We start from the raw sequence: 27,050 nt of genomic DNA, 5'->3' as shown, positions 1-27,050 counted from the left end.
GTGAGGACAATCATCCTATGCATTAATTAAATAACGGGACCATCAGGAAACCATATGGACTAAAAAGGAATTATTTGAAAAAATTCAATTAAAAAAATACCCGCATGGTTAATATTGTAGAATTAAATCCTGACGATTATTTAGGCCATTAGGGTGTCTGGTGCCCAGGGTGAAGATCCAGAAGGATTCCCTGTTGAGGAGTTTCCTTCTGTGATCTCCACCCCAGACTGGTCTATGAACCTGTTCTACACCCATAAATTGAAAGCCGCTAACATCACCCCTGTGAACAGATGCAAAGTGTTTTCATACTGCAGAAATTGCGATCACATTTTGTTTAGTGACATCTGAGAGATGCCTCCTGATCCTAACCTTAAGGGGACCCGTCGTGCAACCAGTATATTGTACCTTGCATATACTACACGTGATCAGATATACAACAAAGGTAGAGTTGCAATTGATTAAAGAGCCTATAGAAAATGTTTTTTGATTCACAATAGAGTGGAAAGTTTTTCCTTTTTGTGCAAAATTACAAGTTTTGCACCTGGTTGCACCACATTTGTAAAATCCCTTCAAAGTAATCCAGGAGGATCTCTCTGTGTGTCCATCATCACTCACAAATAAACTTGGTGAAAGTATATTCGTAAGTGTTGGGGCTCGTTTTGCGACACAAACAACATTGCCCTGTATCACTTGTTTCAATACTGGATCATCATTCAATATCGGTAAATATTTTTTCACGATATGTGTGATGGCAGCATATTGGTTACTGTAATTGGTGAAAAAAAACAATATTGTTGTTGGTTCTCTTTTTATAAGATAGTTTATTCTTATACAGTAGGTCTTTCCTATTAATTTCACCCACTATTTGTTTAGCTCTATTTAAAACCCAGGGGCGATACCCTCTGTTAGATAATCTATCACAGATCTGACTTTCTTCCCTAATGTAGTCACTAGACTGGGAACAGTTGCGTTTTGTACGGATAAGCTCTCCTACTGGGATATTATTTTTGGTATGCAGACTATGGCAGGAATCTGCCGTTAATATAGAATTTGTAGCTGTAGGTTTGCGGTATGGCGTGATTGTGACTAAATCCAAAGAATTTATGGATAATGTGATGTCTACAAAATTCATAATCTTTGGATGATTATGGTACGTAAACTTTAGATTAAAGTCATTATTATTCATATATGAGACAAATTGCTGTATAATGTCCTGAAGACCTGACCAGATCATAAGCAGATCATCTAGATATCTGCCATACCATTGCAAATATTTTGAAAATGAATTATTGTCAGCATACAGGAAATCTTCCTCCCACCTCGCCATGACAATATTTGCAAGCCAGGGGGAGAAGCGAGCCCCCATGCTGACTCCTCTGCACTGTAGATAAAACTTTTTATCAAAAGGAAAAATAATTATGTTTTAACAAAAAATCAATTGATGAGATCAAAAAATCCTTTAAGCAGATGTCATAATCACTAAATTTATCTAAGTGATGGGATAAGCAACGTAGTGCCACATTGTGAGGTATAGATGGGTATAAAGATACCACATCACAGGAGATCCAACTATAGAAGGGTTTCCAATTGTAACAATCTAAAGCTTTTACCACTTCCTTGGTGTCCCTAATGAAACCCGGTATCTCCAAAATCAGCGGTTGTAGAAACTGATCAATCCATCCCCCCAAGTTTTCCCCCAGTGAACCAATGCCTGAAACTATTGGGCGCAGAGGAGGGGGGGAATACATTTTTGTGGAATTTCGGAAGATAGTGGTAAATTGGTATAACGGGATTCTTATTGAATAAGAAATCCTTCGTTTTATCATTGATAGCTCCCACACACACACCTTCTTCCAAATTTTTCAACAATAAATTATTAAAGTGTCTGGTGGGATCTCTATCTAATTCAATATCTGTATCCACATCCTGTAAATCCTGTAACATCAATTTCTTATACAGACCAGAATTCATTAAGACAATGGCCCCCCCCCTTTATCTGCCTCCCTAATTGTGAAATCATTTATTTTTTATTTCATTCAAGGCCAATCTTTCCTTATGGGTCAGATTATCTTTAGGGGGAACCATGGTCTCTTTCAATTCTACCAGTTCAGTTACAACAAGCTCCTGAAATATATCCAATATAGCCGGTCGTGACTGAACCGGATAATATTCCCGATTGGAGAGCACAGGGTGAATGGAACTCATAGAATTCGTTGGTGTGATATCAGGGTTAATAGAAAGGAGTCTCAGATCCATTAAAGCTTTTTGTTCCCGGAATGAGAGATAGTCCTTACTGTAGTTCAGGCCCACCCACCTTCTCCTGCACAGTGTAGAGACGCTGACAGATGCCGGAGAGAAGTGCTGTGTGATGGAGGTAAGTATGAACTCCCCCGATCACTGCAGCACTTGTTCTGCATTGAGGATGCAGTGCTGAAGTCATGGTACTGTATCCTCAATGCAGAATGCCCGCAGGATATCTGCAGGACATTCCTCAAATAAACCGCTGCATTGAAACAGACAAAGTTGTGCTGCGGTTTTCTGGGTGGGAGCTCCTGCGGAATCTCCTGCGGATATAACTGCAGGACACTTTCCCCCGTGGGAACATAGCCTAAAGGCCCAGTCACACACAACGACTTACCAGCGATCCCGAAAACGATGCGACCTGATAGGGATCGCAGGTAAGTTGCTGGGAGGTCACAGGTGAGATGTCACACAGTCAGATCTTACCAGCGATGCAGGAATGATACAGGTCGCAGTAGCGCCCTGTATAACGATCTCAGCAGTCACTGTGACCCTGTCACACAGTGTCAAACACAGCGATGTGTCCTGCACAGCAGGACATCACCTTTGAAGAAAATGACCTGGACCATTCAGCAACGACTAGAGATCTCACAGCAGGGGCCAGATCGCTGGTAAGTGTCACACATAACGAGATCGCTAACGAGATCGCTACTGCATCACCAAAACGGTGACTCAGCTGCGATCTCGCTAGCGATCTCGTTATGTGTGACAGTACCTTTAGGCTGTATTATACTGTATATACATCTTCCAGCAGAGCACACACCTCTGTATAAACCCATACGAACAGCCCATGCCACCTCTGTAACGCCCAATTACGCTAGCTCACACTATCCAAACTTAATAAAAAGATATCGGTAGTCTATAAAAAGATATAAAATGGTAATGAAATGCTAACAAAGAGCAATAATGAGATATCAAAGTTAATAAAATATTAAAGTCAATAAAAGAAAATATATTTTTCAAGGAATATTTAAATTATAACACACTTTTAATATCATTTATACTGCTGAATTTCTGATAGAGACATTCGGGTCTTGATTCGCATCACATAACTTTTATTTATTCAGTCATGGGGTCTCGGCGTTGTGAAAAAAATATTACAAAAACAATATTTCGACCCTAAAAATGTTGTTGGTTCCTGTGGCGGTGCTGAAAATCTATTTCGTGTAGCACGCAATCAACGTATTAAAAAGACAGAGGTGCTTAATTGGCTGAATAATCAAGATGCATATACTTTACACAAACCAGTGAGAAAAAGATTTTTAACAAATAAGGTTATTGTGAGAGATATTGATACACAGTGGCAGGCTGACTTTGTCAGCATGATTGATTATTCCCGTGAAAATGATGGTATAAGACAGTCATGGCGAACCTTTTACAGGCCGAGTGCCCAAACTGTAGCCCTAAACCCAATTTTTTTTCCGAAGTGCCAACCAATCCTATTATGTAAATAATTAATTGTAACCTTACCTTTGCCGTCTTCTCCTCAGCAGGGGGCATCACGCTCATGCTTACCACACATTGAAGCTGAGCCCCTGCCCTTTCCAGACACAGAAGTTGGATTGATCTTTCTGGAAAAAATTGCAACATATTAGACAGAGATTTTAGCATGGAATGCAATCAGATGTCACCCTGTAATCCACATCTACATTTCAAAGTCTGAACATCTTGAAATCCCATAAAGACGTACGAGTTGCTCCCCTCCCCATCATTGTGTAGTTCTGTCCCCTTCCTCGGCCACTTCCTGGTAAACATGTCCCCATCCTGATATATATTTCCTACATTCTGGTATGTTTGTCCCTATCACGGCCCCATCCTGGTAAATGTCCTCCATCCTGGTAAATTTTACCCATTCTGGCATGTTCCCCCATGCTGGTAAATGTACCCCATCCTGACATATTGCCCATCCTTGTAAATGTTCCCCCATCATGGCATGTACCCCATTCCTGGTAAATGTCCTCCATCCTGGTAAATGTTCCCAATCCTGGTTAATTTACCCCCATCCAGGTAAATGTACCCCTTCCTGGTAAATTTACCCTATCGTGGCATGTTTCCTCCATCCTGGCATGCATGTTTCCTCCATCCTGGCATGTTTTCCCCATCCTGGCATGCATGTTTCCTCCATCCTGGCATGTTTTCCCCATCCTGGCATGCATGTTTCCTCCATCCTGACATGTATGTTTCCTCCATCCTGGCATGTATGTTTCCTCCATCCTGAAATGCATGTTTCCTCCATCCTGGCATGCACGTTTCCTCCATCCTGACATGCATGTTTCCTCCATTCTAGCATGTTTTCCCCATCCTGGCATGCATGTTTCCTCCATCCTGACATGCATGTTTCCTCCATCCTGGCATGTATGTTTCCTCCATCCTGGCATGCATTGTTCCCCATCCTGGCATGCATGTTCCCACCCCATGCTGGCATGTGTGTTCCCCCACCGCCACCCCACGCTGTCAAGTGCGTCCCCCCCACCCCACGCTGCTATGTGCGTTCACCCCCACCTCACGATGCCATGTGCGTTCCCCCACCCCATGCTGGCGCTGCCCCCCCATCCCCACCTTGGCACAGCCGCACACAAGTTATAAAAAAGAAAAAAAAAAGCAACACACAACTTACCTGCACACGCTCCCCCTCTGCACGCTGCTGGGTCCTCAGTTCCCACGCGGCCAGCAGCCGGCGCCACTCCTCCGTCTCCTAGGCAACACACCTGCAGCCTGGGAGAGGAGGAGTGTCAGAGCGGAGGAGAAAGGTCTCCTCCGCTCCAACACAGATTTGATCTGCCGGCGCCACTGCACTAGCAGATCAAAACTGCAGAATCGGGCGACAGCACGCGTGCCAGCAGAATGGGCTCAGCGTGCCCCTGGTGGCATGCGTGCCATAGGTTCGCCATCACTGGTATAAGATATATTCTTACAGTTATAGATATCTTATCAAAATTTGCGTGGCCTTACCAAACAAGAACGGAACAACTGTTGCAAGATCCCTCAAAATAATATTTGAAAATAATCAACGCATACCAAAGAAATTACAGATGGATCATGGCAAAGAATTTATGAATAACGCCCTGAAATGTGTATGTAAAATATAAAAAATTCATCAATTTTTTACAAGCAATATTGTAAAAGCAGCCTTGGTAGAGCGATTTAATCATACATTAAAAACACGAATGAGGCGCTATCTCACGAAACATAACACCTTTAGGCCCCCTTCACACGTCAGTGATTCTGGTACGTATGTGCTTTTTTTTTTATATGTACCAGAATCACTCACATACGCAGACCCATTATAATCAATGGGTCTGCTCACACATCAGTGATTTTTCACTGAATGTGTCTCCGTGCAGCGTACACCCGTAGCCGTGATTCTGCACGGAGACAAGTCCGTTTTTTTCTGGTATCACTGATGACCCACGAACCACACTATGGTGTGATCCGTGTGTGATCCGTGAAACACGTACCAGAAAATCATGGACATATTAAATATTAAATATTTTCAACTTACCTTGCCTGTGATTCGCTGTGCAGCCTCCGCTCTCGGTAGCTCCTGCCTGGCTCATGAATATTCATGAGAGCAGGTATAGCTGACCAGGAAGTAGCTGCTGAGAGCGGTGGGCGGACGCTGGAGAGCCGATGAGTTCAGCACCATGGACAGCAGGAGCGAAGGCAGTTGAGTAATGTCCATATGCAATCACGGATTGCACATGGACAACCCACGTGTGCCGTGAATCATGGAACATGGAGGAACATGTGCGTGTTTTACACGTCAGTGAAGAACATCAGTGTTTTTCACTGACGTGTGAATTGGGCCTTCGGTATATTGAAATTTTACCTGATCTGGTGTATAGCTATAATCATAGCTATCATACTACAATTCGATGTACACCTGTTGATGTGACAAAGCGTAACTCACTACAAATCTGGAAAAATATTTACGCTTCTAGTGTCAGTGCTAAGCCTATTAAACCGTCTTTAAAAATCGGTGGTCATATGAGAGTGTCATGATATAAAGGTATCTTCATTAAGGCGTATGAACAAACGTACACAGATGAAATATTTGTTATTACGGCCATCAGCACCAAATTTAAAAAAAACCTCTATAAAATTGCTGATTTAAACGGAGAAGAAATCAGTGGTTCATTTTATAAAGAAGAAATAAAAAAATACTTTTGGATGAGCATCGCATCTACAAAATTGAAAAGATTTTAAGAAAAAAACATATTAGCAGGTCAACATATTTTCTAGTGAAATGGCTGGCCTGCCAACAACATTTAACAGTTGAATTACAGAAGACCAGCTGACGGACGTATAAATCATGGAGTAGGGCTCATTTTATATAAACACTACCGTGTAATGCTTCTTCTAAAATGTATCCCAAAAACACGATATCAAATTATACCATTGGCAAAACCTGTACAGCTTTCTGGTCCCTTTGAAGTTGCACTCACCGAGATTCAATATCCGCATACATGGTATACGTTTGAGCAGAATGACGGAAATTTCTTTATAGCACGCCGCGGTGATATATCTAAAGAATTTTATTTGAAATCAGGATTTTATTCAAACATTACTGATTTCATAAAAGCCATTAATGAGTGTATTGATGTTTTGAAGGTGGCACCCGATGGTTTTAAACTTTGATACGATGAGGTAAAGAGAAGTGTTGCCATGTCAGACTCAGCAACGATACAATTTGCTCCAGGCCCAAAACTATCACGTATTTTAGGCCTACAACCCTTTATTGAGGCCTCTGTAGATTACACACGTCTGGAACAGAAGAAGTCGTATGCAAATATAAAAGACGGATTTTATACATTATATGTGTACACAGATATAATTCAACATCAGCTTGTAGGTGACAGCTACGTCTCAGGTAGCTGGTAAGAGCAGTGAAATTGTCACCATTCAGTACACAAGACCCGATTATGTACCTCTTTGAAAACAACATTTTGATTCTGTGACAATCTCTATATTATCAGATCAGGGCACCCCTGTTAAATTCAAGTACGGAAAAAGTATTGTTCGATTGCATCTCAGACCGCGGAGGTGTTGACACAGAAAAATGGTGTCTCAGAGGGTATATGGTGACCCCACCATCTATGCCAGATATTACATAGCTCAATCGGGTCATGTATTACAGGTTTTTCGCGGTGATGAGTACATGTATGGTGCCGGTCTTGACGGAATTTTAAGAGGCCTTTTTAGAAGAGCCGTACCATTATTCAGGAGAGGACTGGAAATAGTAAAGCCTCATGTGAAGACGGCTGTCAAAAACATTGCTAAAGATGCGGTCACATCCCTCTCATCAGCTGTAATGAATAGAATAAACACACACCCACAGGAGGGCTCCGGCATAGTTTATGTTGCTAAAAAACAACAAAAAAGAAAAAGATGTGTGCGCTATTCACAGCCCCCAATGCTAATGAATAAAAAACCCACCAGGAGACAAAACTGTCAGAAAAGAATAAAGGGGGCTTTACACGCTACGATATAGTTAATGTTTTATCGTCGGGGTCACGTCGTTAGTGACGCACATCTAGCGTCATTAACGGTATTGCAGCGACCTTAAACATCCTTCAAAGTGGTGAAAATCGTTCACCATGGAGAGGTCGTCCTTAAACCAAAAATTGTTAATGGTTGTTTATAGATGTTGTTCCTCGTTCCTGCGGCAGCACACATCGCTGTGTGTGACACCGCAGGAGCGAGGAACCTTACCTTACCTGCGTCCCGCCCACAATGAGGAAGGAAAGAGGTGGGCGGGATGTTCGTCCCGCTCATCTCCGCCCCTCTGCTTTGATTGGCCGGCCGCTTAGTGACGCTGCCGACCAGGTAAGTGCGTGTGACGCTGCCGTAGCGAGAATGTTCGCTGCGGCAGCGATCACAGAATATCGCTTGCACGACGGCAGCGGGTGCTTTTGCATACGATATCGCTAGCAATTGCTAGAAATATCGTAGCGTGTAAAGCCCGCTTAAGACGCTCTGTGGACAACATCTTCTAATCAACTATAATGGCTTTCGTACATGATGCTTCTATAGAGTGCACAAAATCTGAACTGGATATATTTGTCATTCCCCCTACGCAAACAAGTATCGACAAATCGCTTTTTGTAGAAGTACAACCTGTGGCGGCTCTGTCAGACAATGCCCCCCTGGAATTTTTCATATCGGGAAGCGGTGAATATTATTATGATCTGAACAATACCCTACTGTATATAAATTGCCGTATCGTGAAACAAGATAATACGGCTATCGGTGATGGTGTGCATGTTGCATTTATAAATTACCCCCTGACAACATTGTTTAATGAGGTTGATAGCACTCTGGGGGATCGCCTCATCTCGCAGTCAGATAACCTCTACAGCTATAGAGCGTACATTGAAACTCTTAAATTACAGCTCGCAAACACTATCTACTCAGTTTACCTCTGGATTGTTCTATAAAGACAGTGCGGGGCATCATAATGATCGGGCCTTGGATGGTCTAAATGCTGGATTTGTCAAAAGAGCGCGTATAACCGAGCACTCTAAGCCTGTGGATCTATTGGGGCCAATTTTTGGAGATGTATTTAATCAACCGAAGCTCATACTGAATGGGCTTGACCTCAAGATCAAGTTGTCGAGAAATAAGGACACTTTCTGTTTGATGTCTGGTGATGTGGAACCGTATAAAGTGCAGATCTTACAAGCGTCTCTCTATGTGAAGAGAGTGCAAGTCTCTCCAGCTGTACGTTTAGGTCACAGTCAGGACCTACTATCCGCGACAGCCAAATACGCTATTGATAGGGCCTGCATGAAAGTATACAGTATTCCAGCCGGCACGCGAATTACAAACCACGAGAACCTCTTCTTGGGACAAATTCCAAAAACTGTTATATTGGGCTTTGTAGAGAATGAAGCCTTTAACGGGTCATACAATAAAAACGCATTGTGCCTTCACTATTACAATGTAAGCCATGTAGCGCTTTACCTGGGTGGCCAACAGATTTCAGCCCGCCCTTTCCAACCTAATTTCAATGATGCTTTAGCCATCCACGAATTTATGTCTTTGACGCATGTTTCTGGACGTTTTAAAACTCATCATGCTCTGGCGATAGATCGTGAAGAATTTATGGCCGGGTTCACATTGTTTGCATTTGATTTATTACCAAATCAAAAGCCTGGTGGTCGTTTCTCGCTCGTTAAATCGAGTAACCTGCATGATGAAGTGCGGTTTGCGCTACCTACCCCGCATACTGTAAATATGATAGTATATGCCCTCAACACAACTATACTTCAAATCAACCACAGAAGAGAAGTATTATTTGATTACATCTAATTATGGATAACTTCCATCTCACAAACCTGTTGAAGTCTGATCGTTATACAGAATGCATATTGCTGGTGTGTTTCTGTGTGATTTGCTACTGGCATATAGAGTGACCCAGAGAGACGCTGCCTACATTGTGAATACAGACAGTTCCGGTCAAAGTGGGAGACATTGGATATTGATTGTACTTTGGGATGATAAGAAGGCAATATTCTTTGACAGTTACGGGTGTTCACCGACAAGTGTTTTATTTCCTGACGAGTTTGTAACCTTCTTAAATAGAAATAGTGAACTATATATCCTTTTCAATCCATTCAGATTCAGGACACATTTAGCAAAGTATCTAGACATTACTGTGTTTACGTTTTGTACCATATAGCGCGGGGAGTGTCATTCAATAAAATATTACAATGCTTTAGTAATGATTTAAAAGCAAATGACAATATTGTGTCTGATTTTGTCGCATCTCTTTTACTTGAGCATTCGATCAATTCAGGATGTCTTTATAAGCAGCTTTGTATGCCCCTATGCCAAGTAGTCAGAAGTGATCATTGATCATGTCTTAATAAAGTTAATATATGTTGATTAAATGGGTTTATCTATAAGCAGCTATAGATATTTCTCTATTTCAAAAAGACAACATATGTATGGCATCTGGCTATGAGCAGCTTTGAGAGCGAGAGTCTCATTGTATTGGTAAGTGTGTGTGAAGTATGTGAAGATGGTTGTGATCAGATATGAGGTCCTCTTTGTATCTAAATGAACAGGTTTGATACACTTATTGTAATTGTAAGAAACTTGTCGTGTTGGTAAGGCTGTAATGTGCAACTGAATGTAATTAAATTCTGAGCAATAAACTTTTTACATTTTGATATTGTGTCTGTCTTTCATTTTATACACAGTATAAACACAAACTTTCTACATGGGTGCTATAAGAAATGCTTTACACTATCAGAATTAGTGTTATAAGAAATGCTTTATAGCATAAGACGCGTAATAGTATAATTGGCCATATACATAATATGCCCAATCAAATCAATTACACTATCAGAATGACTTCTGCATCAAAACCTCAGTGAATAAAATGGCAAGATTCCAATCAATTACACTAAATCAGATTTCTGTATCATAATCAGTGAATAAAATGGTGTGATCCTAATCATTTACACTATCAGGATTGCAGTATCAAATTCCTAATCAAAAGCCTATAACATACAGGGAATGTAGAAATCAGATAGCACTTGGAATGTTAGGGGAGGGGGTGTGTTTAATACACTTAGATAGGGGCGGGGCACCTGTCAGATTTTTTTTGACGAGACATATGTACCCCTTACTACTGCTTCCTGACACTTTTTCCCCTTCCTCTTCTTCTGTTACCCAGCTACCTACTTCTGGGTCTTGAACTTCCCCACCTTCACCCTCCTCCATAATACTGGCCCCAGCCAGAGAAAGTTCAGTGAGCTCTAAACTCCTCTCCAGGTTTGCAATGCTCCTGAGTGTTGTGAGCTGCATATTTAGATCAGTTACCTGGGCTTCCAAATATATAAGACACTGACATCAGGCGCAGACATATGCACCCTTGAATGGCTGTTCAAGGCATGCAACATCTCACAAGACGCACATGTGGTAGCATTGTCCATCGAGCACATACTAAATGGGGATAAACAGAACAGATAAAAACAATGGAAAACTATAAAATTAACATCAAACTATGCTTGTGTCAAACTATGATATTGTGTTCAACTGTGTTATATACTAAAGGCCGCTTTACATGCTGCGATATCGTGACCGATATCGCTAGCGTGGGTACCCGCCCCCATCGGTTGTGCGAAATGGGCAAATGGCTGCCCGTGGCGCACAACATCGCCCAGACCCATCACACTACTTACCTGCCCTGCGACGTCGCTGTGACCGGTGAACCGCCTCCTTTCTAAGGGGGCGGTTCGTTCAGCGTCACAGCGACGTCACAGCTGCGTCACTGATCCGGCGCCCAATAAGCGGAGGGGCAGAGATGAGTGGGACATAACATCCCGCCCACCTCCTTCCTTCCGCATTGCGGGCGGGAGGCAGGTAAGGAGAAGTTCCTCGTTCCTGCGGTGTCACACATACCGATGTGTACTGCCGCAGGAACGAGGAATAACTTCATTACTGCTGCAGCAACGATATTAGAGAATGGACCCCCATGTCACCGATGAGCGATTTTCCATGTTTTTGCAACGATGCAAAATCGCTCAAAGGTGTCACACGCAACGGCATCGCTAAAGCGACTGGATGTGCGTCACAAATTCCGTGACCCCAACGAGTTCGCTTGAGCGATGTCGCAGCGTGTAAAGCGGCCTTTAGTTTGTAGCCAGCACTTAAATTGCAACCTTAAAAGGCTCAGCAGCCCTCGCTTGGTGTGACCGGCATTTGTAATTCTCTAAGCAGCTAGCAATGCAAATAATGAATCACCTGACACAAATCACAAGACGTCCTCCTTTTGTTTACCTTTCACAGTAACAGAGATATTGCAGATATATAATACCCCAGATAATTTAAACAGTTACACAGTTATCACAAATATGATATTGTATTCTATTATTATATGCACTTGCTTTGCAGCCAGCACTTAAATTGCAGCCCTACCCGCTCATGAGCCCTTGATTGGTGTGACTATAGAAGAAAACATCTTTTATTAAATTCCAATTTTGGATTATATTTTGGTGCACAACACTATACTACAGGTCAATTATAGGTATATAGAGCCGGAAGTGCAGCCCCTGCCCACTGCACTTGTAATTCATTAGCAGACAATTTCAACTATGGATTTCTCTAAAAAAAAATAAAATTAATTTCTACTAGAAAGTAGTTATTCAAAATAACCGTCACTTGGTATACAGGTCATTACATTGGGGTATAAAATCCTGATGACATTCTCTTAAGGCTATGTGCGCACTAGAGCTTTTTACCCGCGGATTTACCCGCGGATTGGCCGCGGAAATTTCTTGAGAAATGTCTGCAATCTTTGTGCAGACATTTCCCAGCAATTTCTATGAAAAAAAAAAAAGCTGTGCGCACTTGTGCGGATTTTTCTCAAGAAATTTCCGCAAGAAGAATTTCTCGAGAAACTTTCTTGAGAAAATGAACATGTCCATTATTTCCGCAGGTACCCTGCGGATTTCTGCAGTACAGCCGGCAAAAATCCGCAGAGAACCACCCGCGGGAAAATCGCGGCAATTCCGTGGCAAATCCGCATGCGGATTTGGTGCGGATTTTTTCCGGAGGTCCGGAAATCTTTCACTCCCAGAAGTTTCTCGAGAAATTTTCTTGAGAAACTTCACATTTCTAGTGCATAGCCTTAAAGTGCAAATTTTGGGTGTCAGGTTATTGGGATAATTTAGTAAGTATTTAAAATAATAGTCCCCTTAGAACCTATAATCTGTGTATTATGGAATAGAGAAGGGGGTCAGTTCCCGATGATTATGAGAAAACTACTAAACTTAGCGAAAAGTGATTTTAGAAACTCGATCACAGCAGATGTTCCCACAAAGAAGGAATGGATCGTTGATGGAAATAGTAATTTGTAATATGAACATGTTTATTATTGTAGTATAGAGACGTTACAGACATTGATCAGACATGGAGATTGTGCGCTGAAAGTAACTGTAATGAATGGCAGATCGCTGAGATTGGGAGTTAGGAAGAAGAGAGGAGGAGGAATGTTGGGTAGTTTTGGGAAAGGTTGTAATACTCTTGTCCGTATACTGAATATATAAATATATAACAATGTGAAATGTTCAATGCACATGGAATATGGCTTTTTATTTGATTTTTAGAAAACATAGTTACTTACATAGTTACTAAGGTTGAAAAAAGACCTAGGTCCATCTAGTTCAACCTTCCTCCATCAGTTCTACATTTGGTCACTAAGTCATTTATAACCAACAATGTTGTGTGTACTGAGGAAATCATCCAGCCCTTTTTTAAAAGATGTTATAGTATCTGCCATTACTACCTCTTGTGGTAGGGCATTCCCCAGTCTGACTGCTCTAACTGTAAAGAACCCTTTCCTGTTTAGCTGTCGGAATCGCTTTTCTTCCACTCGCAGTGCGTGCCCCCTAGTCCTTAGTATTGTCTTTGGAAGAAATAAGTCATGTGCCAGTCCTTTATAGTGACCACACATGTATAAACGTCTATTAGTAACTGTATATATATTTGAATCCTAATGTAACTTCTAACGCGCTTTTCCTTTCTTGTTTACTTACTTGCCTTTACTTTGACTATCTCTTTTGTGTTTACTTCTGCAGTTTGTCAAATATATGTTTTCTCCCCATGTGAATTTTTTTTACTGGTGAACAAATTACAATTTTCAAGTAAAATATTTCTAAACTTGTAGGTATGATAATGGCTTCTACCAGTGGGAATTTTTTGATCTTCACAAAGATGTGTGTAAAATATTTCTCACATTCTAAACATGAAAAGTGTTTTCCCCTGTGTGAGTTCTGTAATGTGTGAGAAGATTTGATTTATTTGCAAAATATTTCCCAGATTCTGAACATTAACCCTTTAACGTCCCAGTGGTCATATTGTTAATCTCCCGCTGCTGCCGCCATTGATTTATACGGCTGAGATGTGTGCCTGCTAGGCACGAGCAGAATTGTTATCCGCCCATGCAGTTTAATCCCTTCAAAGGCGATGTCAATAAGTGACGTCATTATAATCGTGATAAACATTTAACTCACTACCGATAACGGAAGTCACGTGACGTGATCATGTGACTTCCAGTGGTTGTCATGATAGCACAGGGTCATTTGATGACTTCTGTAGCTCACGTGACTCACTTACTGTTTCACTCGGCCGAGGGCTGGGTGAGACAGGAAATGAGCATATCCGGTGTTCACAGCTGTGTAGCTGTGAGCAGCAGATAAGGAAGTGATCAGATTGCTGATCCATAGAGTCCCCTAGGGGACCTAGTAAAATAAAATAAGTTTAAAAAAATAAAAAAACCTAAACAATCAAATCACCTTTCTTTCGCCCCTTTGAAAATTAAGGGGAAAAAAAAAAAAAAAAAATTATACACACATTTCGTATCACTGTGTTCAGAAACGCACGATCTATCAAAATATAAAATCACTTACTTAATCTGATCGGTAAACTGTGTAGCGGGCAAAAAATTCCAAACACCAAAATTAAATTGTTTGGTCGCTACAAATTTTGCGCTAAATGCAATAACAGGCAATCAAAACGTAGCATCTGTGCAAAAGTAGTACCGTTAAAAACGTCAGCCTGAGACGCACAAAATAAGCAGTCACTGAGCCATAGATCTCAAAAATTGAGAACGCTACGGGTCACGGAATATGGCATAAAACGTACACTTTTTTCGAACAAACTTTAGATTTTTTTTTAACCCCTTAGATAAAAGTAAAGCTATATATGTTTGGTGTCTACGAACTCGCACCTACCTAAGGCATCACACCGACACATCAGTGTTACCATATAGTAAACAGTGTGAATAAAATATCTCAAAAACAATAATGCTATTGCACTTTTTTTGCAATTTTTCCGCATTTGGAATTTTTTTTCCGTTTTCCAGTACACTACATGGTAAAACTTATGGTTTTATTTAAAAATACTACTTATTCTGCAAAAAAGAGACCTCACATGACCATATTGACTGAAAAATAAAAAAGTTACGACTATCGGAAAAAGAATCGCGAAAAAAAAAACAAAACGGAAAATGCAAAATTGGCCAGTCGTGAAGGGGTTAAAATGGCTTCTTCACTGTGTGAATTTCTTGGTGAATAACAAGATGACATTTCTGTTTAAAACATTTCCCACATTCTGAACAGGAGTATGGCTTCTCACCTGTGTGAAGTCTCTGGTGTCTAACAACTTGTGATCTAGTTGTAAAACATTTCCCACATTCTGAACATGAATATGGCTTCTCCCCTGTGTGAGTTCTGTGATGTGTGGCAAGATTTGATTTACCTGCAAAACATTTTCCACATTCTGAACAACAAAAAGGCTTTTCCCCTGTGTGAAGTTTCTGGTGAGCAACAAGACTTGACTTATCTCTAAAACATTTCCCACATTCTGTACATGAATATGGCTTTTCACCTGTGTGAATTTTTTCATGATTAACAAGATTTGATTTCCAGGTAAAATGTTTCCCACATTTTGAACATGAAAATGGCTTCTCCCCCGTGTGAGTTCTCTGATGTCCAACAAAAACTGATTTCTGTAAATAACATTTCCCACATTCTAAACATGAATATTTCTTCTCCCCTGTGTGAGTTCTCTGGTAACTATCAGACTCTGAAGAAACTCCTATATCCCATGTGTGAATTTTTTGATGGATTTTTTTAAATTCTATAGTTAAAAATGGCTTCTTTGCTGTAAGAGCACCTTGATTTATAATGATCCTTTTGCCACATTCATTTTTCTTAATAGTCTGTGATGAATCAGAAGGTAAGACTTGTTTAAAACAATCAGATGATAGATCTTTGCTGTGAAGGGAAGATGGTATATCTGGAATAATGGCATTCACTTCAGTTATATCTTGTATGATGTTAAGGTCATCTGATGTAAAAGTTGAAGATGTCAGTTGTGTTTCTGATCCCCTGGTACAAACATCTGGCAAGAATAAAAATTGTTTTTAATAATATATAAAAAAATGTAAGTATATAATTTGTAAAATAGCTGAAGAAATTGTGAGTTATTTAGCAAAGTATGATAATTTACTGAAACAAAAATCATTCACAATCTAACAGTGGACGTCAGAGCAGGAACCAGTAGACCATGATGTTCAACCCTTTTTGTTAATTTTGCCTCCCAAATATTGAAATAATAATCCACCAAATAATGTTTTGTAGGCCAAATTTTTACCAAAAAACTACTATTCCATCAGTGGAAAAACAGAGTGTTTTCACATTGGTTGTATCGGAAAGACTATTGAAAAGAGATATGGCCTCATAATCCTATCCAGCAAAATCTGTCCTCTCAAAGCCAAATGTCTTTGATGTTTCTCAGCCTTGCAGTGGCCCAAACACTGTTAGTATCCACATGTTTGTCATTTTCACAGGGAAGAAACCACATAAATATTTACAGTTTGCCTGTCTCCTGGAGCACAAGCCGGGCACTATGTATTGGGCAATAAAATGACATATTTACTATTTTCACTATGCAACATCTACTCCATGCTAATTTCCAGAAACTGCTTGTAGAGTCAAAATACCATGTTTTCCCAAAAATATGACAGTTATATTTGTCTTTGCCCTGAAAAATGCACTAGGGCTCATTTCCATCTTACGGCTTATTCTCCGTTGGGGAAATCCCCCCCAAAAAAAAAAAACTAAAAAAAACAAAACAAAACAGACCCCCCACCTTCACATGAGAATTATACTTTTCAGATTCCGGACGTCTGCGTGGCTCCCAGGTCCTCTTGTGATCTTCAGCATGTGCTCCCAGCAGGTATGCTCCGTGTGGTCCTTCCCTGCTCTGGCAGACACTCACATACACACATCGCGCGCACACACGCACATTCACCTCATCCAGAGATACTGATTGCTTCTGGCAAGCAGAGAATCCTGGGACGCAGTGCAATGGTGCGCAAGTGTAGCGCCCCTGAGCCACTCAGGGCACTACTAGATACTGCATCTTCACAAGGATGCAGGGTCTACCCCCTAAACCTTGAACACCAGTGCCTGTAACATACACACACACACACACACACACACTAAAATCCTAGTTGCCACGACACACCAGGGGGCCTGGACTAGTCAGACACTGGGGAATGGCCACCTAGAGGGCGGAGCCAGACCAGGCGACTAGACAGCCTGGTGGGAGTGGACAAGACAGAACAGTAGTGCACAGTGAAGGAGAGTGAGGTGCCTTGAGCTGGGTCATGTAACAGTGACCCGGGGGCACAGGAGAGTGGTTGCCTGGGTGGGTACACTAGAGTACCGCTGGGACCAGAGCACCGATGGGACACAGATCCCTAGGTCAGGCGATAGTTTCATACGGCCTGGCAAATACCTGCACAGTGAGGGGACCTTTACGGACATCACTGCCCCACAGATCCAGGGGCACCAGCAGTAAAGCAAGGATCAGGGTTCAGGACACAGACCAGCCCTACAGGATCCACACTGCCCGCCATATGGACAAGGAGACTGGCACAATAAGGGACAGTTGGCCCCCAAAACGCTTCAAGGTACGGGGACCCAAAACACAGTGAGGGTGCCGGGAACAGAGCAAATGAGTCATCAAGCTGGCACTGGAAATACAGGGACCTGAACCAGCTGTTCAAGGGTCCAAGAGTGAGTAGACTGTGAATTACAACCCCGGTGTGGCCTCCTTTACTCCGGCGCGTCTACCATATAGCTCCCTGGGCTGAGCCCTACCTGCGGAGGGCCTACCACCACAGCTGCCATTGCCACCAGCCCTAGGGATAGCCAACCCAGCAGCGGCGGTTCCATCGTCCTAACTGCAACCCGCAGGTGGCGTCACGCTAATGACTAATTTTCCCTGTAAATATTCCCCTTTTAAAAAGCCCCCAGGGCACGGGACCAGCCAACGGCCACCAAAGTGACATTCCCCAGTGATACACCTCCCGGGACTGAGTACCCCATTCCCTGGGCAACACACAAGGACCTGTGGGTCCTCCATGTGTTCCACCACAGGTCCTCATGCTTCACTGCACTGCATCTCAGGACTGTCTGCCGGCCAGATGCAATCAGTATCGCCGGATGTGGTGTGTGTGTGTGTGTGTGTGTTGATGTGTCTGTACGTTCCACTGCAGATCCTCCCGTTTGGCATTTATTGAGTTTGATTGTGGGTCTTCTTTCTTCTCTCTTTTGTGGGGTGTCTGCTCTCTATAATGAAGTGTCCTGCAGTATTAGGCTATGTGCCCAAGTAGCGTATTTTCATGCATTTTTATACATTTTTATTGATTTTCAAAGAAAGCAAACACTCATTTACATGTTGCATGAAGCCTTCATGAATATACAAAGTTGAGTGAATGAAAATAGACATAAACCTTTTAGAGATAACTTGCAAGGAAAGAGAATTAGAAGAAAAAAAGAGTGAAGAAAGAAGGGAGGGATCAAACCTAGAAAGAAAGAAGAAGGGATAGAGGAACTCTGAGCATGGGAATCTACTGACATTAATACAGGGAACCGCCAATAGGGGCATAGAAATCAGGGCACTTATTTCTCCGCTATCTTACTACCGTCTGTTACACTGGAGAGGAGAGGAAGGCCTCCCAATGGAACCATTTGGTTGCAACAGAACACTACTCCTGATGAGACTGGGCTACCAATGTCTCCATAGGATGGGACAGGGAGATTTCTGAAAACCATTCCTCGAGTGGGGGGAGGGGGGTTCAGTGGATCGCCAATGATGGGGGAATTCTTGTTTTGCCTTCTTGTAGCATATGTCGTAATATAGATTTTTTATATGCCACCTTCGACATTGGGAACATGAAGAGGAGCACTGCCTCTGGTGAGGCTGGTACTGAGACATCTGTTACAGCTTTCACCACCCTGAGCACACCCTTCTAGAAGGCCTTCAGAATCTGACACGACAACCAGATGTGGGTCATCGTCCCCTCCTCCAATTCACATTTCAAGCACAGACTAGACACCCCTGGGAACCACCTCTGCAAGGCCACTGGATCACGGTACCAGCTGGAGGCAATGTTGAAGCTCGTCTTTTGAGATTTTGTTGCCATTATGGATTTGTGAGACAAAAAGAAACACATCACATTGGTTTTGTGTAAATATGCTATTGAGCTCCAGCTCCCAACAATATTGTAGGGCTCTCCAGGCCCTACAATAGGAGGGGGGAGGTGGGCGGGGGGCTAGTTCCCTATAGCTCCGCAGTCAAAAGCGCATAGATGATCGAGATAGTGTGTGACGGCATTGAAGGGGCAATACACAGTTCCTCGAACCCTGAGAGAGGGCGCTAAAAGACAGTTTTATCTACAAGCCTGAAGAAAGTGTTTTTGCTGAATGTATTCAGACATGTTGGGCCGATGCAGGATGATCTCCTAAGATAGACTGTAAAGGAAGAAGGGTACCTCTAGAACAGTGATGGCGAACCTATGGCACGCGTGCCACCAGGGGCACGCAGAGCCCATTCTGCTGGCACGCGTGCTGTCGCCTGATCCTGCCGGTTTGATCTGCTGGTGCAGTCGCACCGGCAGATCAAAACTGTGTTGGAGTGGAGGAAACCTTTCTCCTCGCTCTGACACTCCTCCTCCCCCAGGCTGCAGGTGTGTTGCCTAGGAGATGGAGGAGCGTCAGCGAGCGGCGCCGGCGTAATGACGTCTTCTGGCCACGTGGGAACTGAGGACCCAGCGGCGCGCAGCGGGGGAGCGGGTGCAGGAAGGTGAGTTGTGTGTTGCTTTTTTTTTTTTATAACGCGTGTGCGGCTGTGCCAAGGTGGGGATGGGGGGCCCAGTGCCAGCGCCAGCATGGCGTGAGGGGGGGGGAAACACACATGCCAGCATGGGGTGGGGGAGGGGGAACGCACATGCCAGCATGGGGTGGGGGTGGGGGACCGCATATGCCAGCATGGGGGGATGACATGCATGCCAGGATGGGGAACAATGCATGCCAGGATGGGGAAACATGCATGCCAAGATGGAGGAAACATGCATGCCAGGATGGAGGAAACATGCATGCCAGGATGGAGGAAACATGCATGCCTGGATGGAGGAAACATGCATGCCTGGATGGAGGAAACATGCATGCCAGGATGGAGGAAACATGCATGCCAGGATGGGGAAAACATGCATGCCAGGATGGGGAAAACGTGCATGTCAGGATGGGGAAAACGTGCATGTCAGGATGGGGAAAACGTGCATGCCAGGATGGAGGAAAACGTGCATGCCAGGATGGAGGAAAACATGCATGCCAGGATGGGGAAAACATGCATGCCAGGATGGGGGGGGGAAACATGCATGCCAGGATGGGGGGGGGGGAAACATGCATGCCAGGATGGGGGGGGGGAAACATGCATGCCAGGATGGGGGGGGGAAACATGCATGCCAGGATGGGGGGGGGAAACATGCATGCCAGGATGGGGGGGGGGAAACATGCATGCCAGGATGGAGGAAACATGCATGCCAGGATGGAGGAAACATGCATGTCAGGATGGAGGAAACATGCATGTCAGGATGGAGGAAACATGCATGCCAGAATGGAGGAAACATGCATGCCAGGATGGAGGAAACATGCATGCCAGGATGGAGGAAACATGCATGCCAGGATGGAGGAAACATGCATGCCAGGATGGAGGAAACATGCATGCCAGGATGGAGGAAACATGCATGCCAGGATGGAGGAAACATGCCACGATAGGGTACATTTACGAGGAAGGGGAACATTTACCAGGAAGGGGTACATGCTAGGAAGGGGGACATTTACCTGGATGGGGGTAAATTAACCAGGATTGGGAACATTTACCAGGATGGAGGACATTTACCAGGATGAGGTATATTTACCAGGATGGGGCCATGATGGGGACAAATATACCAGAATGTAGGAAATATATATCAGGATGGGGGACATGTTTACCAGGAAGTGGCCATCAAAACATGATCAGGAGCTCGGATGCATGGTGGAGCGATACATTTTCAATGTTCAACTCCGCAAACTGGTTTAAGGGAATAGGAGGATGGTTAATGGGGATACTGCAATCAGTATTCCAAGTGCTACTCTGTCTATTAGTGGCCTATGTAGTATTTAAATTGTTTCCTGCTGCGTGAAAAAAATGCAAAGATAGTAATTATTCGGCGCCAATATGAAATTTCTAACATATACTCTTTTCTACTCTTTCACATCATAATACGCCAAAGTGATTCTATGGGACTCTTGTCGGGAGGTATGCAGGCTCATTACTCGGAGGACGGATGTGGATTTGAAGACTTCACAACCACAGGCAACCCGCGGCTTGGACAGCATCCGGTGACCAGCCTGCTATTCCAGCTTCTCAATAGGATCCAGTCCCATCACGCACGCCAAAGGGGGGATTGTGAGGAAAGAGTTAACTAAACTTGAGTAGATAGTCACCCACGCCATTTCCAAGAAGTACAAACTGACCCATCTACGCTCTAGATGGGTGGGCAAGAGCCAAGGACAAATGAATTATCGAAACCATGAACTACGCTTTGCCGAGAAACTAAACTTGCCCTTATGCACACGAAACAGCTACGCCCAAATTAGCTTGATAAAAACCTGTATGTGTAATAAACTTCAATTCAGTTCAGAGCGCACACTCTTGCTTTATGTGCAGATACCAGTCTCTGTCTGTATCTCATTAAGGTTGAAAGAAGCCGAGGGGGTGACTGGGACCCTCTCCACATTCGGTCATCGCTGGCAACAGTTGGGACCTATTTAGGGGTCAACATAACAGAACTGAATTCATAGTTGTAGAAAGTGAATTGCTGTGGAAGTGACTGATTTTTTGTGGCAGTACACTTCTCTCTTTGTGGAGATTCAGACACTGCTATATTCTGATGTACAGATGGAATAAAAGCTAGTCTAATGTAACTTGCAGGACATCTGACCTGCTACTTGGTATATCTGCAACAAAACTTGCAACAAAGCAGGTCAGTGCTGAGTCAGGTAAAAGTTCAAAATTGTTTTGATTTTAGGCCCCTTGCACACTGTAATTTTAGAGTGGTTTCACACTTATGTTTGGGGCCGGCAGAGGTCACTCCGCTCTGGATCTGACATCCAGCTGACCCCGGGGCAATGCTGGCGGAATGCTGGCATTCCGCTTGCATTGCCTATAGAAGTGAACGGCTGGGTTCCGCGATCTGCAGTCGCCCGTTCGCTTTCGTTATGCCGCATTCCGCTATCAGTGTCAGAACAAAAAGAAGAGCATTTTCTTCTTTTCGTTCCGCTGCAGGTTAGCGAAACGGCGGCATTACAGAAGCGAACGGGCGGCCTGTAGTGCATATGTAGCGGAAGTATGAAAGCACCCTGATGCTGCCACTGTTTTAGAACTCCAAAGCACTTGCTTTACTGTCATTTTTGAGAGCGCTTTTGTGAGCGCTCTCGGTAATGACCCTTAAGATACAGGCTATTGATGAACGCTAAGTGCTCAAAAATAGCTCCTGTAATAAAATTAAAAAAAAAGAGCTGGCCGAAACAACACCTCGCTTTTCTAGCCATTGACTTATATATTCAAAATTGGCAATCTTCTTAGCGATTTTCCAGTGCTTAGCACTTGGGTAAGTGCCTACTGTGAAAGAGGTCTTAGGGCTAAAACACAAGGCCGAAATTCCCTGCCTAATTTGGGGCCGAAACATCTGGGGGCAAAGAGCTGGAGGCGAAATATCCATGGGCAAACTGCTGTTGGCGAAATGTGCGGAAGCGAAATGGGCGAAACATCCTGGGGGCGAACTGCTGGGGGCAAAACATCTGGGGGCAAAACATCTGGGGGCAAAACATCTGGGGGCAAAACATCTGGGGGCGCCAACTGCTGGGGGCGAAATGTTCGGGTGCGAAGTGTACCTGGGGGCGAATTGCTGGGGACGAAATGTTGAGGGCGAAACTTCCAACTCCCCCTCCATGTACCCACTGTGGGATAATCCTAACATCCCTCATATGTTACAGTTAAGGTCCAGTCACACATAACGAGATCGTTACTACGTCACAGTTTCCGTTGGTGAGATGTCACACAGTCATTTTCCCAACAACTTTAGTAACGATGTAGCGACCTGTATAACGATCTCGTTGGTCGATGGGACCCTGTCGCACAGCAGCTATGTAACGATTCTGACCTCGAATAGGGGCGTAGTGTTTGACGCTGTAAGCCACGTAGGCGTGCATATGCGTTGCCTTTTCCACACCCCTCCGCTCCGATTGCTGGCCAATACTGCGTTCTGAGTAGGCGGCCGGCCTAGAACGCAACTTTGTATCGCTTCATCCTTTGTCCCTTTTTGAGCCTTGCTTTGAGGATAGAACCTGCGACTTCAGCTTCAATCCGAAAAGCAAGCAAGCAATCGGGAACAAAGTACCAATGAATCTGGGTGTAGTCGCAGGTTCTATCCTCAAAGCAAGGCTCAAAAAGGAACGAAACATGAAGCGATACCCAATCAGAACGCAGTACTGTTCTCTGCCCAACTAATCGGTGCAGAGTGGGCGCAGAAAAGGTGACGCAACTACACGCCTACGTGTCACACTTTAAGTTCTCATCTAGGTCGTTAATGAGATCGTTGGTAGGTGTCAAACATACAGATCCATCCGGCCCAACAGGACTCCAACGAGCCAAAAATGGCCCAGGACATTCAGCAACGACCAACGATCTCACAGCAGGGGGCGGATCGTTGGTGCATGTCAAACATAACGAGATCGCTGGTAAAGTCGTTGTTTCGTCACAGAAACTGTGACGTAACAACGATGTCGTTAGCGATCTCATTATGTGTGAAGTGGCCTTTACCCTGTGCTGAACTTTGGATATAAACGCCCCTATCAGCACATTCATCAGAATGGAGAGAAGGAAGATCCATCAATAGGAGGCTGAGATTCTAGGAAGATGGATTCATTGCTCTCAGTGGGAGAAACGGTAAGAATCTTGTAGTTATGATACTTATTAATGGCAGATAAAGATATAATAAATGATGTTATAAAGCAAGCTTTCCAGACTACTGAGGTCTCATCAACTACAAGATTATTATTTAGTTTCTCCCACTGAGAGCAACCAATCTTTATTCACCTGGAGAACACGGCACCAAACTAAGAATCTAGGAGGTCACCAGCATCATTACCCTCCGCTTTCTCTTAGGCGTCCACCATACAGATTAGATTTTTCTTCCCATGATTTCTAAGTTGTCTGCACATTCTATGTACGCTGTCATTTGGCTTTACAGATTAGAGATCTGGGCAGCGAAGGGTCAACATCTTCTAATTTCAGGGGATAGGGTGGATCCTACCTGTAAGATCTGACTGATACAGATCTCACTCCAACAGAAGAGCGTCCAATGCCCAAAATAATGGGGACAGTTTTGGGTGGAGGAGCATGTGGTGGTCTAGCAGCAGAATGGTGACCATTTGATATGGCCGGACTACAACCCTGATAAAGCAGCCACAGCCAGTGACTGAGAAGAATCAGTGACTTCTCTGCATTTAGTGGTCACTACTCACCTGGGCGGTTATCTGTAGGAATGTCCTCTTTACTCCGCTCATCACCCCTCACATATGTCTCTGTAGTATTAATATGGGGCAGATCTTCCCCCTGAAACAAATATTGTAAAAGTCACAGACAGATGGAGAAGTCCCATCTATGATCAGCTCTAATCCTGCCATCTCCACCGCTCTCATTACACAAGTATAACACATATAATACTGGAGGATAAAACAAGACTGAGCACAAGACCTTCACAGCCGTCTACACATCATAGGAGATTTCATGCACCTTCTCTCCATCTACCTGAGGATCCTGAGGAACATCGGGATCTTCTTGTTTACAGTCCTGTGGGAGAAGAGGATGGGGAAATCTCTCTGGTGTTGTCCTCTTACTGGATAGACCTGGAGGAGACACATCCTGAGGAACATCGGGGTCTTCTTGTTTACAGTCCTGTGGGAGAAGAGGACGGGGACATCTCTCTGGTGTTGTCCTCTTACTGGATAGACCTGGAGGAGACACATCCTGAGGAACATCGGGATCTTCTTGTTTACAGTCCTGTGGGAGAAGAGGACGGGGACATCTCTCTGGTGTTGTCCTCTTACTGGATAGAACTGGAGGAGACACATACAGGGACTGAATTCATTCCTTACATACAGATAATTATAGGCCGTGTGTATTTAGTCCTGTATTACCTGGAGATGTGAGGGGCTGGGGAACCTCCATCATGACGTCCTTGTACAGATCTTTGTGTCCTTCTAAATACTCCCACTCCTCCATGGAGAAATAGACGGTGACGTCCTGACACCTTATAGGAACCTGACACATACAATGATACCGTCACCCCCGATCCCTTCATAGCGTTACTGTATAATGTCCCAGCATTCCCAGCAGTGTCACCTCTCCAGTCAGCAGCTCAATCATCTTGTAGGTGAGCTCTAGGATCTTCTGGTCATTGATGTCCTCATGTATCGGGGGGTGAGGTGGAGGCCCCGTGATTGGGCTCAGGGGTCTTCCCCATCCCTCAGACACAGGGGCCTGACAGCGCTCACTAGAGGTCTTCTTCACTACTGTGTAATCCTGGTTATGGAGAGACACAGTAATAAATCTCACTCCAGACATTTCCAGAGTCCTCACCTCTCCAGTTCTGTCCATCTGTTATTCCCATAGATAAGAATGATGTAATGTGACGTCATCAGAATCTCTCACCTCTCCAGTAAGCCGGAAGAGGATCTCTAGGGTGAGGTGTAATATCCTCTCCGCCATCTTGTCCCTGTCCATATCCATCCTTCACGGGGCAATCAGGAGAATTCTCTTCTATAGAACAGAGTTCCCCAACTCCAGTCCTGAAGGCCCACCAACAGTGCAGGTTTTTGGGATTTCCTTAGTATTGAACAGGTGTTAATGTAATTACCTGCCCAGGTCCTGGTTCCAACAGCAGTGCAATGCTAAGGAAATCCTGAAAACATGCACTGTTGGTGGGCCTTGAGGACTGGAGTTGGGGAACCCTGCTATAGAAGATCTCCACTGAGAGGATCCGATATTGTATGGACCTGAATGGGGAGAAGATGACGATGTAACATCATAAAGAATCCGCTGTAATAATACAATTACTGGAGATAATAAGGGGAAACATATAATGAGAATATTCTGGGGAAACATTATACTGTGGGGAGAGAAAGGGGCCGAGGACCGGAGGCAGAAAGGGGCCAGGGACCGAGGGCAGAAAGGGGCCAGGGACCGAGAGCAGAAAGGGGCTGAGGACCGAGAGCAGAAAGGGGCCGAGGACTGAGGGCAGAAAGGGGCGAGGACTGAGGGCAGACGGGTTTCCTCACTTCCGGCCTCTCATAGTTGGGGCGTTTGTATCTATCAGAGGAAAAGGAACAAAAACCTCACGATTCATAGAAATCAGCGAGAGAAAAACTCCAAGAAAGTCTCAGAGCTGAAGGGGTTAATACCGACTGCCCCAGTAATGGGGAATCTCCACTTACCTCCACCTGCAGAGCCGCACACTAGATATATAATACCCTGCACCTACCTCCACCTGCAGAGCCGCACACTAGATATATAATACCCTGCACCTACCTCCACCTGCAGAGCCGCACACTAGATATATAATACCCTGCACCTACCTCCACCTGCAGAGCCGCACACTAGATATATAATACCCTGCACCTACCTCCACCTGCAGAGCCGCACACTAGATATATAATACCCTGCACCTACCTCCACCTGCAGAGCCGCACACTAGATATATAATACCCTGCACCTACCTCCTCCTGCAGAGCCGCACACTAGATATATAATACCCTGCACCTACCTCCACCTGCAGAGCC

At 44.0% G+C, this 27,050-nt stretch overlaps 1 protein-coding gene across 1 annotated transcript; it reads right to left on the bottom strand.

The window, feature by feature from the left end:
* Positions 1 to 13,069: 13,069 nt before the first annotated feature.
* On the bottom strand, positions 13,070 to 26,078 carry LOC142261042 (uncharacterized). The gene is made up of 5 exons (XM_075332087.1): positions 25,924 to 26,078; positions 25,615 to 25,794; positions 25,021 to 25,350; positions 24,735 to 24,825; positions 13,070 to 16,215 (listed from the first exon to the last, which is right to left on the bottom strand). The coding sequence occupies exons 1-5, from the start codon at positions 25,999 to 26,001 to the stop codon at positions 15,347 to 15,349; spliced, it is 1,548 nt and encodes a 515-aa protein (XP_075188202.1). The 5' UTR covers positions 26,002 to 26,078; the 3' UTR covers positions 13,070 to 15,346.
* Positions 26,079 to 27,050: the final 972 nt, after the last annotated feature.

This window comes from Anomaloglossus baeobatrachus, unplaced genomic scaffold (assembly GCF_048569485.1).
Source record: "Anomaloglossus baeobatrachus isolate aAnoBae1 unplaced genomic scaffold, aAnoBae1.hap1 Scaffold_203, whole genome shotgun sequence".
NCBI classification, from domain to species: Eukaryota; Metazoa; Chordata; class Amphibia; order Anura; family Aromobatidae; genus Anomaloglossus; species Anomaloglossus baeobatrachus.
This window is presented reverse-complemented; position numbering and strand designations above follow the sequence as displayed.

Excerpts from the sequence above, each read along its gene's own strand:
- LOC142261042 (XM_075332087.1), bottom strand. The coding sequence starts at position 26,001 with ATGGATATGGACAGGGACAAGATGGCGGAGAGGATATTACACCTCACC. Across the intron at positions 25,351-25,614 it reads TTGAGCTGCTGACTGGAGAG|TCCCTGTATGTGTCTCCTCC; the intron begins GTGACACTGCTG and ends GAATGAATTCAG. Across the intron at positions 24,826-25,020 it reads ATGTTCCTCAGGATCCTCAG|GGGGAAGATCTGCCCCATAT; the intron begins GTAGATGGAGAG and ends TATTTGTTTCAG.